General features: G+C 38.8%; 1 protein-coding gene across 1 annotated transcript; it reads right to left on the bottom strand.

The window, feature by feature from the left end:
• Positions 1-2208: 2208 nt before the first annotated feature.
• Positions 2209-18199, bottom strand: rcor3 (REST corepressor 3). Its single transcript, XM_031747917.2, has 12 exons — positions 17724-18199; positions 17565-17621; positions 16025-16102; positions 15848-15900; positions 12704-12865; positions 12387-12511; positions 11796-11874; positions 8361-8576; positions 6134-6211; positions 5865-5922; positions 4706-4950; positions 2209-4474 (listed from the first exon to the last, which is right to left on the bottom strand). The coding sequence occupies exons 1-12, from the start codon at positions 17845-17847 to the stop codon at positions 4094-4096; spliced, it is 1656 nt and encodes a 551-aa protein (XP_031603777.1). The 5' UTR covers positions 17848-18199; the 3' UTR covers positions 2209-4093.
• Positions 18200-20084: the final 1885 nt, after the last annotated feature.

The raw sequence follows: 20084 nt of genomic DNA, 5'->3' as shown, positions 1-20084 counted from the left end.
AAGTCCAAAGTGGTAGCACCAGGAAGAAAGGGAATAAATAGCAGACACTCAAATGGCTTACCCAATAAAATCTAAACATAATGGGAAAAAATTAGTAATCTGAGAGAAAAGAACCCAACAATAGAACAATTAAAGGAAAATTTTTACTTGGATTGATGGTGATGTTTCTACATATGTAAAAGATGTTGATGTGAAAATTTTGTTTAGTGTTTTCAAAAAGCATTAAATTATCAGTGTTACTGAACAAGTTACTAACAGTTCACTGGATGCACACTAGGTAACAAATTATTCAAGAATATACTGAACTTTACACATTGTTGTCTTGTGCAGAATTACAAGCTCTGTCAGAAAGATTATGTACCACTGATATCATGAGTACATCGCTATGCTGTCAGAAACTATACTCAACCATTTCCCATGTGCAAACTCAAAGTGGTACTGTTGTGCTCACCGACATATTTCATCGTGGATATTTTCCCACCTGCTACCCCTAAACTGGATAAATCCCCTGCTGAAAAATTGGTCTTAATTAAAAGTTCTTTGTTTTCTCCCATTTATTTGCCAAAAGATGCAGTAACTCTGCTAAAAGTACAGATTTGTAAGTGGTACTTGCCAGTGACATTGAGGAAAAGAACGTAAGTCACCAGAGTTTAACACAAAATTATCAGTTTATAGCCCTGCTGGAACCCCCAGAGGCCAGTTTTCTTAGAGCTACAATAGGAACAACGTCTTGATGCCCCCCACCCCACCCACCCAAAAAAACCAAACCAAACCAAACCAAAACAAACAAATAAGTTAATTAATTCATTAATGAATTGATTTTAAGAAAAATTACCCTGAGGTATAATGAGTGGGAAATGACATACAGTCATCAGAAATCTGAAAATAACCTAACAGTGAAACTTGAACTTCAAAGGGAACACAAGGACTGTTTAAGTACTGGTACAAGGACTGTAAACACTGGTGTATATATTCATATATGGTAACGTAGACAGTGTTCCAATGTAAGAGGCCCACCCTAGAACTCACAGGAGCCAAAGGATTCAGAGAAGTTGAAGGATGCTTGTTTCTTAAGCCAATCCTAAGCAGATTTTTTCTGAGTATGAGTTCTGCTGGAGGAAGCTGCACCAAGAAATACTGTTGCCATAGAATGGCGGGCTTAGTCTGAAATAAATGCAAGTACATGGGCAGTACTTGTCAAAGAAAAACGCACATAAATGCCAGCCCACAGTTTTACTAAAAGAGTAATGCACTGTAATAAGAGGATGATTATTTATTTAATCTGTTAATGGTTTTACTAATGAGGCAGACCAGTATACTTACACTAACTTAAGCATTTATTTACTTGCAGGCCAACAATCAGTTCTAATTTGGACTTTTGCAGTACACAACAATTTAAAATAAAGTCATTTACTCAAGATGCTGGCCTAATAGCCATTACTAATAGGCTAAGACAATTGGGGTGGCTGTAGCTCAGGTGGTAGAGCTGGTCACCTACTAATCGGAATGTTGGTGGTTCCAGTCTTGTATGTCAAATATCCTTAGGCGAGATACTAAACCCAAGTCGCTCTCCAATGCATCCATCAATGTGTGAATGTTAGATAGAAGAACTTACATAGAAAGAGGATAGAAAAAAAAAAGTGCTTGGGTGAATCAAGGAAGTTGTGTAAAGCGCTCAGAGTAGAAAAGCACTCGATAAGAACCACTCAATTTACCTTTTATGAAGGGCCAGCTATTATCTCAAGGAGCAACTAAACTTATGCCGCTATAAAGTCAAAATGCCTGCAAAACAAATGAAAAATATAGCCAAATAACACACTTAATTAAGATAGATGTTAGCTACAAGGTAAACTAATCAAATATTGTCAATGTGAACATCTTAGCATGCTGTCATTGCAGAGCTCCTGAGAGTGACCACTTCTTTCACAACTGTTTGCAGAAGCAGTCTTCATGCCTAGGTGCTTGATTTTATACACCTATGGAACCCCTTAATTCAATGCTTTGGATGGGTGCGGGAATAATTTTGGAAATGTGTAGTGTAGCTCAATGCTTCGCCCAAATACAGCCTCACAGAGCTGCTAACATGACTGTACTATTGTCTTATATCAACAAGTCGATTTCTATAGATGACTAACTTCTGCCATGCTGAATTTTTGCTGCTAATTAAGTTGTGTCCAAGGAAAATAAAGGGGTGAAAACAAAAGGATACAGGATTGAATCCTTTGGCATACCACATTTTCTATTAGGGAAATAGGTGATGATGACAAAGCTCTCATTTAATAATCAACACACTTTGTTACATGCATTTGACTTTCAAGCCAAAGACTCCAAAAGTATTTGTTCTTTTCAGGACAAAAACTTTAAAACCAGTATGTGTGTGAAACTACATGTACTGGTTGAAAGACAAATATCAACCCATCACACAATATTAAAAACTAAAAACTTAGGTTCATATTTTGTACAAATGTGTTGCCTGTCCATTCATATAAAAAAGAAATTACACCTCCTTTCAGTTTAAATGGTTTTATGGGAAATAATCCTGTCATTAGGAGATCTAAAAGGTTGGTCTAAAAAAGTGTGATAAATATAACCGTAGATGAACAACAACACATGGCAAACACCGCATATCATAACACCTCATACCAGCTATGAAGTCCATTCCTATACAATGCCATTCAGAAGTTTGGACACACTTTCACATTTTATGGTTCTTCTTTATTTTACTACTTTATACATTTTAGATACATCCTGAAGACATCAAACATATGAAGCAAAATCTATGGAATTTTGTACCAAAGAAAAAATTATAATAACTTCTAATATGTCTTATATTTTAGATTCCTTAAAGTAGCCACCCTCTGCTTTGTTGACAGCACTGCAAGCCCCTGACCTTCTCTCAATGAGTTTCATGATGTAGTCATCTGAAATGGTTTTCACTTCACAGGTGTGCCTTGTCAGGATTCATTTGTGGAATTTCTTGCCTTCTTAATGGAGTTGGGACCATCAGTTGTGTTGTGCAGAAGTCAGGTGCGTACATAGCTGATAGCCCTATTTGACAACTGGTAGAATTCATATTATGGCAACAACCAGTCAGCTAAGTAAAGAGACATGACAGTCTATCATGACTTTAAGAACTGAAGGAGAAGCATGGAGGTGAGGTGTGATTGTTTGCAGGTGCTTTGTTGGTGACACTGTTGGGGATTTTTTCAAAATTGCAGGCACACTGAACCAGCATGGCTCCACACCATCCTACAGCGACATGTCATCCCATCCAAACACATCTTCAGGATGTGTAAGGGCTATTTGACCAAGAAGGAGAGTGATGGAGCGCTGGCCTCCACAGTCACCTCACCTAAACCCAGTCGACATGGCTTGGGATGACATGGACCGCTGAGTAAAGGCAAAAGGGCCAACAAGTGTTCAACATCTCCGCAAGCTCCTTCAAGACTTTTGGATATCCATTTCAGGTGACAACCTCATGAAACTAATCGAGAGAATGCCAAGAGTGCCAAGGGTGGCTGTTTTGAAGAGTCTAAATTCTAAAACATGTTTTGAGTTATTTCACACTTTTTTGCTTACTACATATATATTCTATATGTGTTCCTTCAAAGTTTTGATGCCTTCAGTGAGAACCTACAATGTAAGTATTCATGAAAATAAAGAAAAAACAATTAAATGAGAAGGTGTGTCCAAACCTTTGAAGGTAGTGTATGTCATGTGTAACTGTAAAATGTCATATGTTGTTATTCATCTAATGTTTTATTGAAATCATTTTAGAGCCAGATGAAGGTCTAGATGATTTTTTTTATTATTATTATATCGTGACTGAGGTTGTTATTAAATTTAAGTATCATGACAGCCCTTTTCCCAATATTTAAAACCTAAGAATTGAAGGAGGTTGTACTTTCTTTTTCACCTGACTGTATATCGCTATGTCATAAAAGAATTGGTTATTAGCAGTAGCAATAAAAGTCACTGTTAATGTTTTGAGGGATATGACCAGATATTCCCACGGGACCTGAATGCAGCAGTCTTTCAGACAGCTTTATGTTAAGACTTAGACATTTCTTAAACAAAAATAGTGTGTCATTTGTTAGTGGATTGAGGAAGATGAGGTTGTGTCCGACTGGTGGACAGTCAGGCTGGAGCACTGCTGGGCAGAGCTTAGACCTGACCCTGCAGGGTTTCCACTGAGGGTCAAGGGACCAGAAGGTCGGGGGTTAAGGCGGGGTGGCATTGGGGAGGGACGGATGAGAGGCGGGGGCTGCTGCAGCGTGGATCGGGGCTGCAAGAAGCGGGCTTGCTGTTGGAGTGGTGGGGGCTGACGGTGCAGAGAGGGTGTGGCTGGGAGGGAGGGGCGCAGAAGGGGAGGAGGTTGGTGGAGGGAAGAGGAGGAGGTACTAGATATCATTGGAGTCTGAGCTGAAGATGATGAAGAGGCAGCAGGGGATGCACCTAATGAAGTGACTTGACCCTGCAAAGAACAGAAATGAGTTACTTACACAAGTCAAGCAGAGAATCCTGCTTGTGAAGTTAGTTCCAAGATAATTTACATGACATTAGAGAATGAAAAACCACTAACTTCTAGGAATGGTTAAATTCAAGATAACTGGACTTCAAACTGGATAACTGTGTCTTCAAACATCTACTAACACCACCCAGTATGATTTCAATAATAATCAAGAGTAAATTCATGAAGCCTCACCTCATCATCCTCTTCATCTGTGCTCTTTCCTGATGGAGTGTTTGAGCTGTTCTTTCCCTCCTCTCCCAAAGTGGCACTGTCTCCATTGGGAGCTTTGGTTCCCTGCTCTGCTTCCCACTCCTGCAGGACCTCTTCTAGGTTGAATCGCCGCCTGTAGTTCACAAAAAAGTTCTTCACCTGCCCTACCGTTTTATTACCGATTACGTCTGCGATGGCTTGGAAGTCTTTTCCATACTTCCTGACACCTGTACAACAACACAGATGGATTTTTAAAGTTACACAAACATATGCAATGGAAAAATCGAAAATAGATGAGAGCACCATTTAGTAGTCATTACAGTTTAGAGGTATGTTTTTGTACATAAAGTAAAAATGTAGTCACTTTTAGCTCTGGTGTTCACCTCTGGCTCTTTTTTTAAATGCTCCTCTATTTTCACCAGTTAGGCTCTAACTGTGATCATCTGTTATCACCCCAACAGAGCACTTCATGGTTTCACAGCAGGCTTACTGGTGGTTCCTAGGATATTTAAAAAGTAGAATGGAAGACAGAGCCATCAGCTTTCACCCCATCTTCTGTGGAACCAGCACCTAGTTTGTATTCAGGAGACGGACACCCTTGCTACTTTACGATTAGGTTCAAACTTTTCTTTTTGACAAAGCTCCCTCCCCTCAACCCCAACCTGTCACGGCAGATGGCTACCCCTCCCTGAGCCTGGTCCTGCTGGAGGTGTGTTCCTTGTTAAAAGAAAGTTTCTCCTTTCCACTGCTGCCAAGTGCTCGCTTAACAGGAGGTTGTCTGATTGATGGGGTTGTCTCATTATTTACCCTAAAAGTAATGTAAGGATAACCATACAATATAAACCATCTTGAGTTGACTGTTGTTGTAATTAGGTATAAAATATAAAAATATATAATATCTATATAAAATATATAAATAAGACTGAATTTAAAATTTAATCTACTTCTTGGTGCTGAAAAGTTGTTCACAGTGGATTTTTAAAGCTTATTCTTTGTAAACAACTGGCTGCTCTGGTCAAAAATGGCTGTAAGAGGGAGAACCAGCCCATATAAAAGCCAAGAAGTTCTTTTTCATGTATGCCATTTGGTGGATTTTACTTTTAAAACCTGTAAGCAGCTGCTTTTTCTACATAGAGGTTACCTTGAACAGCCAGGAGTTGCTCATCTGTAGTCCAGCGGGCATTCACCTTCTGGTTACACTACAATATTGAATATTAAAGTTAAAACACATGACCAACTAAAGATATAAAAACATTTCTACTTTCCACAACAGGGATCCTCACTTACACATATACTTTATCATAACATAACTTTATCATAGCAGAAAACTCATTACCATAAATGGCTTCAACTGAGGAGTTTCATGCAATTTAATTATCATAATATCAGTCATCTTCAATGTATTTGTACCTCAGGTAGTCTGAAGTCTTCAATCCCAGACTCCAACATGTGTTTCAGTCCACTGTTTATCTGTTTGGCATTCTGGACCTGGAGAATAGATGAGAAAGTCAAAGATGACAATTAACAAAACTCCCAGAAAACCCATTAAAACCTGAGGCTGTTTTCAGATGTCTCACTGGGATTGGCCATTTCCCAGTCATTTGGATTGGAAATTTTTTACCATCCCAGATTAGTGGTGCACAAAATCTGTGATGTCCAATTTCACCCATATCAGCTGTGGTAACTGTTCAATAATTTCCACAATTTCCACAGAGATGTGTGACCTTTGTTCTGCCTCATACACACCATACTGAAGAAACACCATCACCTATATCAGACCTGGGCATTGTCTGCTCCTTGTCCAGGTCTGGTTTGTTTGTTTTTTTTGCCATAAAGTTGAATAAAACAGTTAGTAAACAGTTCTCTCATGGTGAGTTTATCAAAAAGTATTTCCTGGACAGCTGTGCCAATATGACCTGAAAAAAGACGCATTTGAAAATGTGCCCTTCTCTAGTCAATCCAAACAATAAGACAAACAATAAAGATGTTGCAGGAAATCAGGAGCATCAGTTTAAAAACAAACTGGACAATTTTGGCCTTTTCTTCTTGGCAATGGACAAGCGTTGTGATGTTGACGACAAAATGCAGTTATTCGTCTTTGTCTGTGGGATAACAAAAGAGTTCGAGATTATGAACGAGCTGGCAGAACACATTCAATGAAAGAAATCATTCAACAAGGACTAATTTGTTCATGGAGCTAAATGCTTGGATAGGTTTGGCCTGAAATGGGACATTTTGCAGGTGTTATAACCCATGGGTGGACAAATTGGAAGAATTATTAAAAGTCGGATTATATAGACTTTTTAGGCCAGAGTGACAGAAATGACCACAAAACTGAAATGAATATTTTCTGCAAATAAAGTAATAAAAAACAAACAAATAAATAGCCATGGAAATTGTATTTCTATTGTTTGCTGTCAGAAATCTGTAGAGTTTTTATTTTAATATTTGGAAAGAGGAAACAGGAAGTGCAGAGAACTTTGGGAAAGCATGACTGCACCTTGGAGATATTTTATGTGGAATCCGAAACAATCCACATAGATGAGTCCTTCAGAAAGAAATGGCTTTAAGTCAGTTCTTTGTAGATCTGAAAATTTATAACATTTTTTTCTCCCTCTTTACAAGTGTAGTAGTTTCATATCTTGTAGTCTGTAAGCTAATGATACAATTGTATTACTTGTTACTAGCTTATTTTCTATTAAATGATATTGTATTGTATTCTACAGGATGCTTATTTTGTACTCTGCTTTGTTAGAGCCTAACTACACTTACCTGTGGGTTATGTGACAGTCTATTAAGTCTGACAATCTTTTTATGTGTCTTTCTAGTTTCACTCCAGTTCACTGATGTCAGTTCATTGTGATTGCTGTGGATCACGCATTAACCCTTCAAAGCCCACCATTTTTACATGCTGCAGTGCCATTTTTTGAAGCATTTCAAGTTTCTGTACATCAATACAACCGTTATATCCCAAATTTTAATAATATGTATGTTTTAAGTCCATAGTAGCTACATAAATTGCAAAAAAGTGCAATAAACTACAAAGAAATTTAAAAAAAAACTGTAAATGCAAAAAAGTTGCACAAAATAGTTTCCAGCCACAGGAAACTTATTTTGAGTGTCTTCATAATTTTATTTTTGAGATACATTAATTTTTTCAGTGCATTTTAAATGCTTATTTCAGGCTCCACCTTAAAAATCTCTTTAAAGTGCTCAAGAAAAAAAACAGGTGAAGACCTCTCTAAATATTTACAGGAAAGGTGATAAATAGCACTTGGATCAAATTTAAGCCCTCCCATTTCAAAATGTAAACTAACACACACATGTAAGCGGTACATCCAGCAAAAGTTATTTTGACTATAACCTCAACAGTGTTCTCTTATGTATTTTAAAAACAAAGCTAATGCTGCTAAGCATTCTGTTACTTACCAAGGGGATACAACTGGAAACCTATTTTTTTAGTTTTTGACAAAGTATGATTGTGTGTTAGTAGTTCAAAAATATTCCCACGGTTGCACAGACAAATAATAATGGGTTATTTTGGCACCAAAGAAAACTTGTGACCAGTGTCTGATGTTAGGAGACAAAAATTTTTTTTTAGATTTAGTAGTTCAGTAGTCAAGAGGATGAGGGCTACCTGTCTCTTGAGAGACACCAGCTCCATATCCAGCTGACGCAGAAGGGTGTTTGCAGCGGAGGAACTGCAGGAGACGGCCACAACATCCTCCTGGGTCAGGTACATGCCTTTGGGGGGACGACAGCGGGAGCGTTGGTGATGCCGGTGCTGCAGGGTCTGATGCTCCCTACGACCCAAAGCTACCTTAGATCCTGGCACTGGGGGCTCTGCCTGGTTCTGAAGGTAAGAGAATGATTTTAAACACTGATAAAAGTGTAGTTATATGAGGCCTTAAAAATAGCATTGACAACTAACTAAAATGCAGAAGCAGTGAATAAAAAAGCTAAATATACGCCATCACTCAGTAATCTGTCAACCTACCTTTAGCAGCAGTAATTTGAAATAAATATTTGAAGTATGACTTCATTAATCTTTCATTTTGTTACGGAGGAGTTGTCACCCACTCTTCTTTACCAAATTGCTTCAGTACATTGAGGTTTTCTTTTTATCTTCTCTTCATATTTATATTTTCCTTGTCAATTTGTTTTTTTTAAAAAAGGTTTCATTATTAACTAAGTATAGTCCTTTCAGGTGGTACATCAGTAATGACCTTAATTTGTCTGTCTGTACATCTGTTGGTAAGCCTTGAGGTGGGGCATGGACATTTATTGCTTTTTACAGTTTCTTTAAGGGAAAAATATCAAAGTTCTCAACTTTAAAGTTTAAAAATGTACTTTGAGACTACTCTCAACTGTCCGAGTCATTATGGAAGTGTCTTAACTCTGCATTTTTCCTACTGCATACAAGGTCATTACAAAAAGAAGCCCATGTAATAGAAGTCTATGGAAAATTCTGCTATGACATATTTGACTTCCATCACTAATTTCAAGTCTAACTGAATACAAAATTACATTAATTTTTAAATTATGGTCCCCAGTTATGTCAAAAAGATGTATGTTTTAATGCAGTCCTACCAGTGGCTCTTGGTTTAGGAGTCAGAGCCGCCCCTTAATCATCACGTCCTGTTTGAAAACATTGAAATGATAACAAACGAGACTTCACTAACCTTTGGGTGACGTCAGGGTGGCTACATCCTTTATATACAGTTTATGGAGATCATTTTTGGAATAAAAAAATATGATGTCACTTATCTTTGGTCACTGTCCATAATATTTTGTTGAGGTATGAACATAAGGCACTTGAACCTCTCAAAATTTTCAAAATGTATGGTAATGCATAAATTTATCTGTTCAAGTTGGTGTGTTTACTGTACTGACAGACTGCCAGATGTCAATGGGGGGACAATTCATGCTGGATATCTATACTGATGTGGATTGGGAAATGTGTTAGAAATAAAGCTTGCCATCATTTGGAAATGAAAATTACAGAGGGCTGAACTGAGACACCCTGAAAATCAAAGTGAAAGAATTATGCAGCGGGCTAATTCATTTTGCTGAAATTTCATTACAGCACTTCAAAATGGTGCTCAGTAGTTTGCATAGCCCCCATGTACTTGTATGCATGACTGACAACTTTGGGGCATGCTCCTAATGAGATGACGGATGTTTTCCTGGGAGAGTTTCTCCCAGATCACCCACCCAGATCACGGGATCACTGAGCACCTGGACAGTCAGCTGGTGGCATTAGATGGGCCGAAACACCTATTCCCAGGGAGATTTTTTCTTTCCATTCTGGACATAATAACACCATCATTTCACTGGAAAAACAAAAAGCCCAGAATAAAACTAACAACATTACAACAGTCAAAACTTCAAGGAGGCCTAAAAGCACCAAATTTCCACCAGTACTTCTTAGCCAACCAACTACAATACCTCATCAAATGGATACATTCAACCCATCACTTTCATTCATGGCTGGACATCGAACAATCTGATTGTAAAGACATATTAATCAAAGATTTACCATTTATAAGCAATACAATCAGACATATCAGACATCACAAGTGCAATAGCAACAACTCTGACAGCTTGGTGGAAGATTAATAAAATCAAAAACATTATATTCTCACCTACAACTCAAACACCAATATGTGATAACCCTGACTTCACTGCAAATAAATTACCCCTGATAAATATTAAATGGAAAGCAAAAGGCATCACACCTCCACCACATTTTTGATAATTTCTTACAACCATCACTACTAGACAGCATCAATAAAACTGCAAAGTCATAAAAAATACAAAACTAAATAAACTAATATCCTCTAACTGCATACCACTGGTGGTATGTGAGCTCCCTCTGGTGGTATGTGGGAAGTCTCCTGCAAAATTTTTAAGATTAAATAATATACCATGTTCTGATTTAATTTTTCAGAAATCCCTCAAACGTACAGCTCTGCTATCACTTCCGACATAAATGAAGACTGCACAATCAACACCACTAATGACCACCTTCACACATTCTGGCTCTGTCCACCAATACTAAACTTCTGGAAAGAAACAACTACCAAATTATCCCACATCCTTGACCACAACATCCCACAATGCCCCGCTCTCTGTTTACTTGGTGATCTGGAAGAAGCATAAACTCCAAACAGATCAAAACACCGCTTCTTGTGGCCCTGATTCTCACCAAGAAAACAATCAAAATCAGAATCGGAGTCATAATACTTTAATAATCCACAAGGAAATTATGTATAACAGTACAGCTCAACTGGAAAAACAGGAAAAAGATCACCACTGCCACCGCAGAAATCAACAGACCAGGGGAGGAGAAATGAAACGGAGGGACAAAAAACAATAAGAATACAAAACCCGCTCTGAAGTTATTCTTATTTCCTATTTTTTATTTATGTTTTTTGTTTTCGTGTTCTCATTTTGTCTTACTCCACTTCAGGATAAAATATCTATGTATGTCTCCAGATGAACTAAAAGAAAGAATATTGGGTGACCCCCCCCCCAAAGAAAAATAAAATCCAAAACAAACCAAAACAAAAACACATAACTGCCGAGAAGGGAAAAAAATGTAACCTAACATATAAACCTGGTGTGAATGTTGGCGTGAACGGTTGTCTGTCTCTATGTGTTAGCCCTGTGGCAGACTTGCCACCTGTCCAGGTTGTCTGCTGGAACTGCTTGCATACTCTTGCAGCATGAGGCCGGGCACTGTCGTGCACCAGAAGGACCCCCATGACCCACTGCAGCACGTAGGGTCTGACCCACTGTCAGACCCTACGTCTGACAGTGGGTCCAAGGATCCCCAAATGATATCCTGGTACCCTTGCCTGGCTTGTAGAAGTCTGCATATCCCTCCATGGATATACTTCTCCAGAACATCACTGATCCATCACCAACTCAGTCATGCCCACCTCTTGGTATTTCAGATACTCTGATTCAACAGTGTTCCTTTATTTTTGTGAGCAGTATATGGTAAAGTTTCATTTTAGATTCCACAGGTTTAAACAAAAAAAAATGGAATAAGGTGTGTTCAAATTACCTCTTTCTTAGTTTCCTTGTTGGGGTCATAGTCACTGTCGTTGGCTTCAATGGGATTGGCATCCTCTATCTCCTCATCACTGCAGCAACAATAAGCCAAAATCCAATCACTGGATGTCGTCACACAACAGCAACCTCACACCGACGCAGCAGAATCCAAAACTAACTCTTTGTGAGCTTACGTTCTTAGGTAACTGAAATGATGATGGATGTCAGTCAATAAAAACAGACACATCAAGTAACAATTTTAATGATTTTTCATATTTAAAAAAAATCTCAAGGCCATGGGTCTGCAATGGTTTCTGCATAAAAATTCCCAAAATGTCCCAGGAAAGTTTCAATTTCCAGGCAGGGACAGGTAGCTCTGACTGTGAGACGGGCTTTTTGCTTAACAAATGCTCTCTTGACGCCCTAGATTTTTTAACTGAGGTATGTCCACAAACTGTGGACAAACAGGTGTCAGAGTGCTTCACGCTTTGACAAGACAAAATGCCTTCTTTTCAGCAAAAAAAGATAAAAGGTTTTTGTTTCTTTTTTCAAAACAAGAGACTATAGTCAGATTCAAGGAGTAGTGTTGATCTATGTGCTGTACCTCTCATCCTGGTTGCTCCTATTGGCCAATTTACGAGCCTGTCTGTCCATCAGACTTGTTCTGGAACGCGTCTTTTTCCATGAATAGTAGTACTTTACCAGACTGGAGATGGATTTGTCCGGTAACTGAAGCAAAAAATGAATAAATAAATAAAATAAAATAAACAAAACACATGTGATATTTTCATAGAAACAGTACCTCAAAACTGTTTGTACAGTACCCTCCCCCAAGTCTTTATGACCATAATAAATTTGTTAATATCAGAACCATTACATTACTGTATCAGAAACACTGATGTTGCTGTGTTAAGTGGTTACCATCTGCTGGATGCGGTGAAAGCTCTTTCCGTGGAAACTAAAGGCCTGTTCAAACAACACTTTGTCCTCCACTGTCCACTCATCTGGGAACGGGGTGAAATTTGGCAAGTCGGCCAGAGATTTCTCAATATTATGTTTGTGCCAGAAGAGCATGCCAAGAGCCTGAAGACACACACACAAAGGGTTACCAAAACACAGATACCACAGGCTTAAAGCAGCAACCGCCTAGGCTAAAAGATGAAGCCATTTGGCCAAACCCCATGTTAATTAACAGGTGCTCATTTTACTCACTTTAACTCTGTAGCTACCCACTCTTTGTTACTGTTCTCTACATGAGTTAGAAATAATGACCTAATGGTAGTCATACACCAGCTGTCATTCTTCAGCTGTGTAAAAAAAAATCCTTATTTTACAGATAAATAAGGAAATGGTTTGGCATAATCAACCTACAGTAAAGCCAAGTTCATAACAACAGTTCTGCTGTTTACTTAAGTAATAGGATATTTTCAAGAAATAAAAACTATTTCAGTAGCTTATTTACACTCAAATAGTACTTGCTAATGATGGGAAAAGATTCTGGGCTGACTGCTCTCACTTGTAGAATCATCATGCCAAATGAAACATACCCAAGTGCCAAACTATTAACAACTGAACCACCAAGGTGGTGGTTCGGTTGTTAATATTTTGGTCATTTTTACTCCTTTGCATTTTGACAATCATGTAACTCTGTTAATTTTGGGACGTGTGGGATTAAAAAAAAATGCCAACAATGTCATGTTGACCCCATAGAAATTCATGTAAAACAGCAAACGAGACTTGGGTGTGGAAAACTATGGAGAGCAGATCAGCCAAAGCAGGCTGATCTGTGTTTCAAGCCTGAGGAGCAGAGTTCTGGAGTTGAAGAGCTACAGACGTGAGATGAAGCAGTGTGGATCATGGATGACAGGCTGCAGATTTGGTGACGTGGAGGCACTCTGATGAGTTTTCACAGTAACTTGCTGTAATATTTATTGTGTTAAAAGAGGGGTCTCAAACCCGTGGCCCAGGACCACTTGAGGCCCACGTCATTCCTAGATGCGGCCCATATATTGACTTGAAAAATATAATGCAATTTGGCCCTTGAAGTTACTTTTTTTGTTAGGGAGGATTTATTTGTTGTTGAGTGCAATGTTAAAATAAGTTCTTTAAAAATCAAAAAAATATTTAATATAAAGGCAACATGAGCAGAGAGTACAAACATGTTAAGGGATTGACTGTGTTAGTTCAGTGAGTTATTTGTAAAGAAAACAATTTTCAGTAGCATTCAAAAACTAATGTGTACACTTATGTCTGCATTGTGTCTGGCCAGAAAGAGAGTGCCAATTTGTTTATTTGGTAGCTCAATGAAAGGCTTCAGTGAGTTAAGAGTGAGAAAGCAAGCAAGGACGCCAACATCTCCATTTGATCAGTCACCTCCTGCAGCTCTCCATGTGTCCTGAGCCTACCCTGGGGCCTGTTCCCGGAAGGACATTTACAGAACACCATGCCCAGAAGACACCCATCCTTCCCGTATTCCCAAATCACCTCAACTGGCTCCTTTAGATTTGGAGGAGTAGTGGCCCTAGTCTGAAATCCTCCGGTATGACCATACTTCTTCCAACTATCTTTAAAGGCGGTCCTTAAGTGTTCATTTCCACAATCTCATTCTTTTGGTGACTACCCAGAGCTCATGGCCCAACCCAGTTTCACGGCAAAGCATCTAATAGACATGCCGGTTCTTGCCTATCCAAAACGTGAAATGGACACCCATGCAGAAGTTGCATTACTGCATGCAGAAGTTGCATTACCACCAGGGGTAAATATTTAAAGCCAAGAAGTTGGTAGCGAGCAAAAAAAGCGAGTATGGGGTCCTCAATTGCCAAAAGCTATTAAGCTAGGCAGCTAATATGTATTTGCATGTCTAATAATGTCTACACTTTCTCATTATTATTTTCATGTTGGATTGAAATAAAATGTCTCCCCCTGCTGTTACTGCAGTTTACTGCAACTTACTGCAAGCATGTACATTTCAATCATGAAATGGACATGTTGGACCAGCATGTCCATTACACATTTTGCCGTGATATCGGGTTGCATGGCCATAGGTCAAGGTAGGAACATTGCTTTCGCGCTCAGCTCCTTCTTCACCACAACAGTCTGGTACAGCGTTGCATCACAGATGACGCTGAACCAATCTGTCGGTCAGTCTACTGTTTCACTCTTCCCAGACCCTGAGATATTTAAACTCCTCCACTTGGGGCAACAACTCATCCCTGACCCAGACACTATGTAGATTGGGTGGGTGTAAGGGGCAGAGACCCTTGCAGATCGATCCTAAGTTGGCGGATTTTACTTTATCCAAAATTCATAACGTTCTCCTTCTACAATAATTAAATTATTTACATTATGAGTTGACTATTGTGCTGTGTGATGAACCCTTTGTGTATTAATTAATTCTAATATACAGTTCAGATCTGTACTGAAATAATCTAAACCAGTTGTACAACTCACAAAACCCCTAAAACTTAATCTTAAATTCTTATTTTGTAAAACCTTACCTATGATTAGAAAAACCAAATGTAAATTTACAACTTGCGCAAGAAATTGTCACACACTGTGACATTTTTCAAAACTGAAAAATGTCACAGTGTGTGCAGTTTTAAAGGCCACTACTGCTGGCACTCTACAGCTGTTAGTTTGGGACCAAGGAAAGTATTGTTTCACTCCAGTGTCACTTATGTTGGGTTTAGTAAATACCGGAGTCATTCTGTATACAGCCTCAGTCTTTTACATTGAGAACAGTGGGGGATTTTCTAATTTTCTAATCCAATTTTTTTTAACATGAGTGAAAAAATATGGGGCTGAGATGGAAAAGTTGTCATATCATTAATAATAATGTGTGACAAAGGAAAAAATGTCATATTTCTAGCATGTCTACCACATTCTTTTTAATTGTTTTATAGTTTTTTGAAAACACCAACTGAAGACTTTTCACAACCAGCTGTTACTGCAGCTTGTCAATTGGGGAATGAACAAGATAATACTTTTCCCCTATACAGACTGTGACCACATTTACCTAAACTTTGTGGCACATTTAAAAGAAAAGTCAGCTGCTGTATAGCTCACCTGTTCCACGTTATATCCATGTTTTTCTTTGGCAATAGCAATGTATTCATCAACTGTGGAGGGAGACACACACACACTGTTAGATGGATCTGATCTTTTGTGTCAAAAAGAAGAAAGAAAAAAGAAATCACAGAAGATGGACTAAATATTTTCAGTCAAACACAATATTAACATTACGTTTGGAGTCAATAATGGTGTGATAAGGAGACCAAACCAGCATCCCTCCGCTGTCTTTATCTGTGTACTTGGTGGCACCTGGACAAACATTATAGAAAAATGATCAAAATAACAGATTTTATTCAGCTGCTGCTAATTTAACACTTATAAGTTATTTTACCATTGACATACACCAGATACAATTTGTACATATGTTATTACAGAATATCATCACGGAGGAACTATTCCTATTACTCCTTCTGTTTGAACGACTTCAGTAGCAAGCAATATTTATTTACTTAGCACTTGCCATAAAAAGGAGTCATCAGGTGCTGTCATGAAAATAATGAAAAACAGCAGAAAATTTTATAGCAGGTAAAACAATAAACAAAAATGTAAAAGAAATTAAAAGACACCAAAAAATATAAAGTAAAAAAGATACTAGACTCAATGAGAAAACATATACTGCACTAAAGCAGAACTCACACAACACACTCGACTGAAATGCCAGACTATATATCTCTGGCTGACTTCCACAGACTCAGCAAACCTCAGTGAACAGGCAGAGTATTCCAATAGTTGGACACGATAGTCTCAGTATGGTTCTCCTCAGTACGGTTGTCCAAGGAGAAAAAAGAAAACATCAATACTAAAATTAATTTAAAATTAAGCTGTAGTTCAGCTGAATGAAGCAAAGACAGCACTTGTTGTTCCAAATAATTATCGTAACACAGCATGGCTTCAAACAGAAAGGCCTCTACCCCACTAACAGCTATGTAGTTGATGTTCATTATTGCAGGCTTAATGGGTCATGGATGGAATATTGAGCTGTGTCAGACCACGTGGAAAATCGGGCGGGTCGCTGGCTATACAGAGCAGGGGGGGAACCATACCTCAACTTACCAGAGAGTACAGACTGTGGTGAAGTACAATGAGCAAATAAAGAGTGAAATCTGGAGCAGAGCAGTTGAAGGGGTTTCAGGCCGGTTTAATCTTTCACAGTAAGCACTCCGTTCTTTTTCTTAGCATAGCAAATACCATACCTTATCCAAAATACTTTGCCGTAATGCTCTTCTAATACAATAATTAAATTATTTAGATGTCGGGCATTGTTTTGTCTATTGTACCTTTAGTTCATTAGCAGGTTTTAAAATCTGCTAACGTGTGAGTCGAGAATTGCACAGCACTCTTTTAATAAAACGATCATTGTTAATTATATGACTCAAAACGAACTGTAATCATGATCAAACTCCAGTCGTACTTTTCCACCTGACATTTTATATTGTTAATAAATTGGAAGAAACATGACAGTCATAGCTGTCAGTGAAGTTTGTGTCACTTCGGTTTATGTTTGCCTCCGCGGCCTTTAAGCTTACTTTAAAACAAGCTGATACCACAGCGAGCCGACTGAAAATCGGACTCTTAACTATTACTGCAGTCAGTTTTAATCCACTAGCAAACTAATGTATAGGCAGTGAGCGTAGTACAGTACAGTCTGATACTGTACACATACCGAGGCTACCACGGTTCATCACTCAGGTAGAAAACAATAAAAACTCACCGGGCTCAAAGTCGGGGATTGTGGCCTGGTAGTCTGCTCCAACACGCATTCCTACATCTGGAAAACACAAACAACAACCACAAAAACAGTTTAATTTAACTATTCATATTCAAAACACGGACATCAGGAGCGGTAAGAAGCTGTTCGAGGCTATATCACCGTGTTCGTCCTCGCTGCCACTTTCGTCAGAAAAATGTCCGTTAGAGGCTGTGGATGGACTTTTGGTGCCATTTGAGCGACCCTTCCCTAAATAATCCGAGCCCTTATCCATCATGCCCGGCATCTCTGCGCTCTGATTCACCGATTTTAGCTGCTATGTCGGGATATAAAATGTCAGCAGGAGCTGGACGTTTTTCTTTTGCTGCTGTTTATTTCGCCGCCGCAGCTCTATCCGTGTCGCTGTAATCCTTCTCGTGACTCTCACCGTGCTTGCACGGTTAATTCCGGCTGCGACACGCTATGTTTAACAACCGAGCAATCTCTTCTTAGTTTTTAGCAAATTTTTAATCCAAATTGTTCCTCCGAGGGATATTTTAGTTGCTTAGACCTGTAGCTGGGGGCCTAACCATGGCGGCGGAAGTCTTTTTACGCACCTTCGGGTGCGGTAGTGCGACTCCTGCTGCTGCGGTACTGTTGAAATGAGATTCCTCCGCCGAGACAAACTGAAGAAGAAAAAAAACGGGCAAGAGGTTTAGTGCCAACAAAATGCAGATTCAGCATTAGGATAACCCAACGGTGAATGCAGAATATCCGGAAACTGTAAATATTACCAATAAATCACATTGTAAATGTCATAATTTCAAATAAATTCATTTCAGGTTATTCTTATATCGTATGTCAGGTTATTACAGACTGTATATTGTATGTTCTACCACTGAGAACACTTAATCATTATTCGACCTGTTATCCTGTTATTCTGGTTTTAAATTTGCTTATTAATTACCCTTCTGCGTGGACTCTCTGCGACCAGTAGAGAAAGAAGCATGAAGCATTTAACCTGCACTGTAAGCTAAAGCAATCCACTGACACATAATGTCTTTAATGACGAAGATACTTGCGGGTATATAAGCCTTCAGACTCCCTGTGATTTATTTAATCACTTTTTCACAGTGGTGTGAAAAAGTGTTTGGCCCATTCAGGATTTCCTATTTTTTTATATGGTCGTCACACTTAAATGATTCAGATCATCAAACAAATTTAAATATTAGAGAGAAAAAACACAAATAAACACGAAATTCACTTTGTAAATGGTGTTTATTATTAAGGGGGAAAAAATCCAAACCTACATAGCCCTGGGTGAAAACTAACACAGGGCCATGTAGGTTGATGACAAAGTACCTGTTCGTCATCGGAACAAAGCACTTTTCACCTGAACGCTGCACTATAAGTGTTAGTGATTGTCTCTGTCCTTTAAGGCTGCTTCTCTATTGTTTCTCTGAAGATTGCTAATTCGTCATCTCCTCTGTGCAGAAGCCTGGATGTTTCCCTGGCCAAGTGTTTTTGTGAGTGAGAGAGAGCCAAGGAGGGATTCTGTGTCTGCATGGATTTAAAAGTGTAATTTGATTCACCAACAGAGTTACTTTTCCCAATTTATAAATATAGTCTGTGATTAATTACTTGATTGAAGATGCTGTAAATAACTTCTATGAGGACTGTAAATAACAGGTCGTGCATCAACATACAGGATTACGTTAAGTATGTGATTGGGTACATTAGCACTTTTGTTAACAACAACGCCAACACCTTTAACATGGTCATTCCCCACAAACACACCTATAAACTGTCTTCACTTGGCCTGTACCTCACCTGGACTCTTTGACTGGGAAGCCTCAGTCTGTCAGTGTTGGTAATAAACCTTCAGCCAGTATTATTATAAACATTGGCACTCCACAAAGAGGCAATTTCAGCCCCATCTGCTACACTCTGTTCACCAACAACTGTGTTACCTATCACAAAGATAACATCATCCTAAAGTTTGTGGACAACACCACACTGATAGGACACATTATTGGTGCGACCTACAAAGCGACCTACAGAAGGGAGGTCTGATGTCTATGTGCGAGAACAACAACCTCACTCTCAACACAGACAAGACAAAAGAGATAGTGGAAGGAGAGGAGATTCCACCTGCCACCGGTCATCTGGGAGCTGGAAGTGCTGCTTGGGTATCTACATCAGTGAGGACGTGTAATACCAAGTAGTCTGGTATGTTGCCTAAAATCCTCATCAGGTTCTACAGCTGCATTGTGGAGAGTATCTTAACCAGTACAGTAATGCCAGTGCTATGCACCACAAATGCCTGCAATGTAGTGAGGACTGCCAAACAATTTTCAAGTTTTCACAATTGATTATTAAGTATTTATTGGCAGCAGACAAAATGGAAAGGATGCCACTGCCTATTGAACAGAATTTTTGTAATATGGTACAATCAAGGCATTAATTTGACTGGTTAAAAAAGTTGGGCCAAGGCAGGGGTTTAAACTTGGCCCTCCCTTTATGGTCTTTGTCCATCCCTTGGTC

Source organism: Oreochromis aureus, linkage group 6 (assembly GCF_013358895.1).
Source record: "Oreochromis aureus strain Israel breed Guangdong linkage group 6, ZZ_aureus, whole genome shotgun sequence".
NCBI classification, from domain to species: domain Eukaryota; kingdom Metazoa; phylum Chordata; class Actinopteri; order Cichliformes; family Cichlidae; genus Oreochromis; species Oreochromis aureus.
Note: the sequence above shows the minus strand (reverse complement) of the source record. Positions and strands in the feature narration are given on the sequence as shown.

Coding starts and splice junctions, on each gene's coding strand:
- rcor3 (XM_031747917.2), bottom strand. CDS start 17,847: ATGCCGGGCATGATGGATAAGGGCTCGGATTATTTAGGGAAGGGTCGC. Junction 12,866..15,847: donor ATGGATATAACGTGGAACAG/GTGAGCTATACA, acceptor GTGTGTCTTCAG/GCTCTTGGCATGCTCTTCTG. Junction 4,475..4,705: donor CAGATGAAGAGGATGATGAG/GTGAGGCTTCAT, acceptor TGTTCTTTGCAG/GGTCAAGTCACTTCATTAGG.